Source organism: Nilaparvata lugens, unplaced genomic scaffold (genome assembly GCF_014356525.2).
Source record: "Nilaparvata lugens isolate BPH unplaced genomic scaffold, ASM1435652v1 scaffold9344, whole genome shotgun sequence".
Taxonomy (NCBI): Eukaryota; Metazoa; Arthropoda; class Insecta; order Hemiptera; family Delphacidae; genus Nilaparvata; species Nilaparvata lugens.
In genome coordinates this window covers 1-8,035 of record NW_024095088.1, presented here as the reverse complement: position 1 = coordinate 8,035, position 8,035 = coordinate 1, and the positions used below count along the sequence as shown (strand labels likewise).

At 33.4% G+C, this 8,035-nt stretch overlaps 1 protein-coding gene across 1 annotated transcript; it reads left to right on the top strand.

Annotated features, from left to right (window-relative positions):
• Positions 1-4,026: 4,026 nt before the first annotated feature.
• LOC120349317 (transmembrane protein 18-like) lies at positions 4,027-7,762 on the top strand (the record flags this gene model as incomplete). The annotated part of the gene is made up of 2 exons (XM_039419282.1): positions 4,027-4,156; positions 7,669-7,762. Coding segments are annotated over exons 1-2 (183 nt in total), but the record flags the coding sequence as incomplete, so codon positions are not given.
• Between the last annotated feature and the right edge of the window lie 273 nt (positions 7,763-8,035).

Here is an 8,035-nt window from a genome sequence, read left to right as displayed (position 1 = left end):
CTTTAATGGTTGAAATAAATTATCATCTGTTTTCCAAGGATTAATTATCCTTTTAATGTCGTTCAGCGAGTTTTCCAAAGAATGAGACCTATCGAATCTTTACATGATAACCTAGTATGTTGAAATTTCGTGAAAATCGTTAGAGCCGTTTCGAGATCCGTAAAAATACAAAAACCAGTATAAAAATACCATATATAGAAATACAGAAATTGCTCGCTAATATAATAGGATTAAGCAAGAAATATATTTTTCAATTATCTCATAATGAGTTTTTATAATAAAATGAAATATTTTGTTAATTATACATTGTTAAAAGACGATCTGACAACAGAGCAAAGCAAGAAAGAGATAGCGCTATCCGCTTTGTTGAATGATAGACAAGGATAGCAATACCATTGCTAATTAAACACAGTCATTATAACGTGGAACTGTCTATAGATACCTAAAGTGAGATCCACGTTATTTATAATAGCAATGGAGAAATATAGGTGAACTTCGTTGCCGATTCTCTACCTTGCCACGGCTTTTCATAAAAACTATTTGATACCGGTATATCAACAAGAATAAACAGTTATTAAGACACGTCCGCCGCCTGTGCAAAAACGCTCCATGTGGCTTGACCCTAACAATCGACAATAGTCGACAGTAATCAACGTTAATCGGCTTGAAATAACAGTGAAATTCGTAACACAAACGCTCATACCATGGGATATATTCTTAAGCTATGATTTTATTGTTCATTAGATTTAATAAGTATCCTAGAAACTGGTCCTATATAAAAATCAACCGTGATTGTTATAACATTATTGTTAAATGCACGAGAACTATAGTGACTTCCACGTTATAATGGCAGTGTCTGATTAGCATGCTATTTCATCCTTGTCAATCATTCAACAAGCGGATAGCGCTATCTCTTTCTCGCTCTGCTCTGTTGCCAGATCGGCTTTATTCATCATTTATCACATTACATATGAGGGCACCAGGAAGGATACTTCCCATAACAGCCCTCTTGACACAACAAAAATTACAATATAATATATTGATAGTATAATATAATATAGCATAAGTCTAATCTAATATAGAAAATTCACTAAATTAAAGAGAGATAGAAACTACAATAATTTTTTAAACTAAAATTGAAGATGAAAAAGAGGAATATGAGATGATGAAGATAAGTATAAATTAAAAAGAGAAAGAAAAATAACAAGCATTTTAACAATGTAGATTAATAATTAACAAATATTTCATCTTAACTGTGAAGTTATTGAAAAATATAATTTTGCTTAATAAAATATAATTGATATTTTTTAACGAGAATGAACAATATTAATATTCATCAATAACCTGTATCAGCTACCGTCTCTAGAAGGCATTGACAAGACAATGAGGATCGGCAACGTTGTTCTCCTATCTTTCTCCACTGCCATTATAACGTGACCTCACTATAATGAGAGAAGCGGATGACGTCTTTAATTAGCGGTTAATCTCGGTTAAATTTAATAGACATACGAGTAACTTGGGAGATATCATATAAAAAAACACACAAAACTAATTTTGTCTAAAAAATTATTGAATTCCTAATTTATTTATTGTGTTAACTTTGAGAGGTTAAATTTATGTAAATTTGATAGATATTCCGTATATTATTAGCTTCAACAAAACTAATAAAGCATGCTGTAACCAAAATAGTTTTGACTCAAGAATAATGGAAATCGGTTTTTTGAAGTTCAAGAGGATGAAGTTGGGAGGTTGAATTTTGGTAAATTTGATAAATCTCTGTAAATTCAAGTGTACCCACTTTTTCAACCAAAAACGAAAGTGAAGTGTATCTGTTTGTTGTAAAGCAATACAGTAATCCAATTATGTAAAGCAGCTTCCAAATAAACCCACCAGTCAAATTACTTCTTTGCTAATCGGGTTTCGGCTAATATCGACCGATACGTGAAAAAGGGTTGTAGTAATAGGGTAGAAAACATTATGGTATAAACTCCCAACCTTATTAAAACAATGTCAAGGGATGAAAAGAAAATGTTTAGATTTTTTTAAAAGAAATAAAAAAAAAAATATCAGGATTTCCTTTATAGAGGGGTTTAATTATCATCAAGCTTCTGTGGGAGTGGGTTTATTTATTACAATTTAGTTGCGTAAAGTCACACATTTTTGAGCAAGGCTCAAGTGGCATGCAACATGTCAAGTTCAGGATCGGATCCTGAGAATGCGCTGCAGCACTCCTCTATTGTATAAGGACATGCCTCCACCAATGTCCTTGTTATTTAGATAAAAACATTTATAACCACCACACAACTAATATCCTCTGGAATACAATTTTAAAACTCAACCTGAGTAATACGGACCTCTTTCAAGCAGAGAGAGTCTATGAATGGGGCGGAACAAACATGCATTTCTACCTCGAGTTCTGTATGCATGATTAATTCGGTCAAAATTGAAAATTTATGAATTTTGAACACAAAAGAAACCACTTCCAAAAAATAGATAGCTGGAACAGAAAGAAGCTGGAGTCTCCTGAGGTAGGTTTACAGGAAGAGAAGGACTCCCTCCCTCAAGAACCCGAAGTGCTTTTTTCTGCATTTTGAAGCATGTGTTCAAATAGTTTTTAAATATAATGATTGCATTGTAAAAATATTTGTAAAATAGGTCAGTGTGTGAATAAATTTCAATTTAAAAAAAAGTCATTTCCTTCCTGACCCCAAAATAGAATACTAAATCTAATCAATGATAGGAAATATTTCAAAAAATTCAAAAATGTTCATTGTATCTATGGTGATTTCCTATGATATAGGCTAAAATACTTTAAATACGATTTAATGAATAAGTGAACTTGAATGCTGTGATAAAAATATTGAAATAAAAATATTGATAATGACTAATAAACAAACTGAAGCTGCGTTTACACCAAAGTTATTAACAAAATGTTTATTTTTCCGCCCTTTAGATTAAACGGAGCTTGACAAAACATAAGGGTATAAGTATCTTCAATCTAATAGAATTTATAAGGACGCAAAATAAAACATTTTGTTAATAACTTGGTGTAAACGCAGCTTCGGCGGTTGCAGACGAACCACAATCGCGTGGGAGGGGAGCTACTATTTTCCTTCTGTGGTACCACAAACGCAGCGCATACGGAATGCATTGGCAGGCATGGCAGTGGCACTGATACTTCCACATGGCGTTGAGCGCTGTGGTAGCGATTATTTTCATTGCGATTGTGGTACCACTGGTTTGAGCACCACGCTTCCCCTAGCTTCTATACCACAATCACACTAATGAGCGTTTCTCAAAATGTAGTGTGAAAGACTCTCTGCGTTAGTCGTATTGTCTGTGGTATGTCGGTCCCAAATCCCAAGCGATAGTGGTTTGTCTGCAACCGGCCTAAAGCTGCGTTTATACCGGAGTTAATAACTCGATATTAACTTGACTGAATTGTTAAAAATCATCTTAACAAAAGTTAATAACTCGTGCTTTCAACAGAAAATTCCTGTTGCAATTATTCAATGATAGCTAATGAATTAATAATTATTATTAAACGAAAATCAAAATTCACAGTTCTGTGCATTATTGAATTGATATGTGGTAGCTAAGAATACATTTAAAATAATTCTTCCTTGTCATATACAGTGCACAAGAATACATACATAAATGTTTTAGCTACAGGACTAAAGTCAGTTTACAAAGCATTTTATATCTGTATCTTACAGTTTCTGTAAAAATACAGATATAATCAGCTGATGATTATATCTGTATTTTTACAGAAACGGTAAGATACAGATGTAAAAAGCTTGGCATCAACTGATTAAAAGTGAATTGCTCATGTTCGCGGCGCGTATATCTGTACGCACCTTATGAGTTACTTAAGGATTAGTGAGTTAGTTAGGGTTCCATACTGAGCTTCTATTTTATCTTAATGTTATTATAATCTTATTCTACATTGAATATTTGTTATTTAGGGAATAATTTAGGTATAGAAATTACCAGCAAAAATGATTAATTGAGGATCATGAATCTCAAAAGTGTTTTGACTAGTATTAACGTTGTATAATACTAATAACATGTTATTGAAATGTGTATTTTTCCATTTTGCAGTGTTACTGGTGTACTTCTCTGAAAATATAAACGAACTTGCAGCCAATAACTGGAGGTAGGTGTAAAATTTAAAAATTTACACCTAGAAATTAGGTCTAAATTTACACCTAGAAATTTAGAAATTTTAAACTTGAAATTTCTAAATTTCATGGATGAATTCATGTCATACTGTCAGCATACCTTATTGATAACATCAATTTGATTTCCATTCTAACAATTCTGACAGCTTGAAATGAATCTAACTATAGGAAATATTTATTGATAATAGTTGGGACCTGGGGCCCGTTTCACAAAGGTACAAGTAGGTTACAAGTCTTGTTGCCACCATGGTTTTGGAGAACAGCTGATTACTAGCGTTTCACAAAAGCAGAATTGTATGAATTTCTGAATGTTTACAAGTGATTGCTGTTACGAACAAGTGTTTCACAAAGATTTTCATTGTAGCCAACAATTTTTGTCAAATTACTTGTTTCGTAACTATGAAATTTCTACCGAGGTGGAAAGCTAGGTAAAGGATTTACAAGTAATCATTAAATGATTTTAAATATTCAATAAATATTCTAATGATCAATAATGCCCTATATCCCTCTAAAATTCATTATTTGGAAATATATGCATCAGGAAATAAATTAATAAATTTCCAAAATAGTTATTAATGTTACCTCCTAGGTTATTGTACTATAGTATATATACACAGTATATATAGTACATCTACTATATATTACAGAGTACATATAGTGTGTAGGTACAAATTCAGCAATAAATGAAGTAGACTGTACAAAAAACATTATATTGCTTTCAAATATTTCAAAATATTATTGAAAAGTACAAGTAACCTTTATAAAGGATGAAAAAAGGAGATCATCAGAAAATAGGTTGTTTTACTATTGAAGTACTTGTAGACTTGTAAAATTGTAACCTTGTAGATCATAAATTTTTGTGAAACGTGAGTACTTGTAAACTTGTAACTACAAGTACTTGTTCGTAACCATGGTTGGTAACAATACTTGTACCTTTGTGAAATAGGCCCCTGGTTGAGGGCTGCCGCAAAGTAGGCCACTACCCACGCGTATCCACGTTCAAGGTCAAGCGAACCCACACGCTGGGGGCTGGGTCTGTCACCGCAAAGTCAACCCACGGTCCACGTTCCACGCTACCTCGACAAAAGCCGAGTATAGCCGAAAAAAACCGACCAAAAGCCGGCAGAGTATAGTTTGTATAGGATAGGTTGAGACATAAGGACCATATGAATAAAGTTGAGCATTTGCTTATACTTCTAAAATATTGAGCATATGCTCAATTTTCTTTGAATAAACGTGAGCAAAATCTTTTGCTCATGCTCATCAAAGAAATAGTTTGAGTTTATGCTCAAAATGTATGAATTAACTAGAGCATTTGCTCAACTTTTGAAGCAAATGCTTCCAAAAGGTGAGTATAGTCTGGAGCAGCTTTTCACCTTTTAAATGAAAAAAGACCAAGAAATTGTCAAAAAACCACAGATTAAAAAAAAAAGTTTCACCTTTCTCATAGTAAAATGGCTCAACTAATTCGTGTGAGTATGAGGAAACTATACCAGATACGATCACAACCAATAGTTGAGAACTATAACTCTTTTTAGATTCAACTATGATATAATATCACCATTATTCCTACAAAAGAATAAATACAAAAGATACCTATCCGAAATAAGGATAGCCATCAATAGGAAATAGGCATTTAAGAAGATGAGAGTATAGACAATTATAAGAAGGCTATTGAGATTATAAGATTATGCTGAAGATTATATGAAGATGACATTTTTTCACGCTATTATTTCAAAATTCCGAACTCAACTAACCTGAAACTCAATTCATAGAGAACAGAGCAGACGACCAAACACAAGCGGTGTCTATACTTGCATATTTAGCGCTTACGTGAGTAGCACATTCTAACATTTCACTATAAAAACAAAGTAAGGCCACAAAGGCGAATCAGCTGATGAAAAATCTTTTAAATACGTTAGCATTTGCTCCAGAGTTCAGGAGCATAAGGTAAAGCTTATTAATATAAAAATGAGCCAATTCTGATGATTCTACCATATTTTAATTATTAAATAATGTAAATTATAATAATTTTAATTCATGACTATATGCTCTTTTTTATTTATATCGCGATAGTGAGACAATATTAGTTGAGACCTATAAACTATACTCTGCCGGATTTTGGTCGGGGTTTTTCGGCTATACTCGACTTTTGTCGAGTTTTTTCGGCTACATTCGGCTTTTGTCTGGGTAGCGAGGAACGTGGACCATGGGTTGACAGACCCAGCCCAGCGTGTGGGTTCGTTTGACCTTGAACTTGGATAAGCGTTGGTACAGTCTCTGCCAACAGTAAAAATGATATATCTCTAGCAAACTGACAACATTGCAAAGCTAGAAAGGGATCTCGCCATAGGCAAAGAATAGCAACACCATTGTCAATCAAATACTGCCATTATAACGTGGACCTCATTATAATCATATTTGAATAGCTTATACCAAGGTATCTAGAATATTCTAGATAACTTGGTTATACCGTACTTGATTAGTTGTCTATAGCCTACTAGATATACCTATACCTCTGAGAAAAGATAGCATAAAGAAGATATCCCAGGGTATAGATAGTTATTTTGCACTTCCAAGCCGAGTACTGTCGACTACTGTCTATATTACTGTTTTGGTCGTGTGAAATTTAAGAATGTTTCATAGCTCCACGAAAACAACTACTATAGTGAGGTTCACGTTATAATGGCATGCTATTGCTATGCTTATCTATCATTCAACAAATCGGATAACGCTATCTCCTTCTCGCTTTGCTCTGTTGCCAGATCGTCTTTTAACAATGTAGATTGATAATTAACAAATATTTGATATCTCAATTATGAAAATTCATCATGAGATTATTGAAAAATATAATTTAATGCTAATAAAAATAATTGATTATTTTAAACGAATGAACAGTTAACATTACATCAATGAAACCTGTATCAGCTACCGTCTATAGACGGCATTGACAAGACAGAGTTCGGCAACGTTGCTCTCCTATCTTTCTCCACTGCCATTATAACGGGACCTCACTATAGACTATCGGCTTGAGTTAACAGTGAACTTTGGAACATACACGCCCTATACCATGGGATAACTTCCAATGCTGTCTTTTCTCTATGTTTATACTTGAATAGCTTAGAGTCTACAAAAAAAAACGCGTTATACCATAGCATAGAATACCTACAGAATGGAAAGTCAGCTAGTACCCTGACACCAAAATCCGCCATCTTGAAAGAATGTTCAGCATTGTAATGAAACAGAGAAGAATCTCTTCTCTGTGAATGAAAGCGGTAATTGTAATTTCTAACAAGATGGCGCAGTGGTCTTGCACTCAAGTCTTGGCGTCATGTAAAATGCATTGGTTGAATTGATACTTCCATTCTGTATGTATTCTGTGACCATGGGATATCTTCTTATGCTATCTTTTCTCTATATTACACTTATACTTGCTAGTCTATAATATATAGTTTTGATATGCAAATAATTTTCAATTTTTTTGCAGGATATTCTCAAAACAACAGTATTTTGACAGTAAAGGACTGTTCATATCGATAGTATTCTCGGTACCAATCCTGCTCAATTGCATGATCATGATTGTAAGTATTTATTATTCATTATTTATTTTTACTTTCTTGCCCTATTACCATAGGTAAGGAAAGTATTGCTTTCCAAAAAAATTTAGGTACCCTAATTTCATGTCCAAAAACATGATTTTTGGGTGTTGGTCTGTGTGTGTGTGTGTGTGGGTGTGTGGGTGGTGGTCTGTGAACACGATAACTCCATTCCTAATTAACCGATTGACTTGAAATTTAAACTTAAGGTCCTTATACCATGAGGATCCGACAATAAGAAATTCAATAAAATTCAAT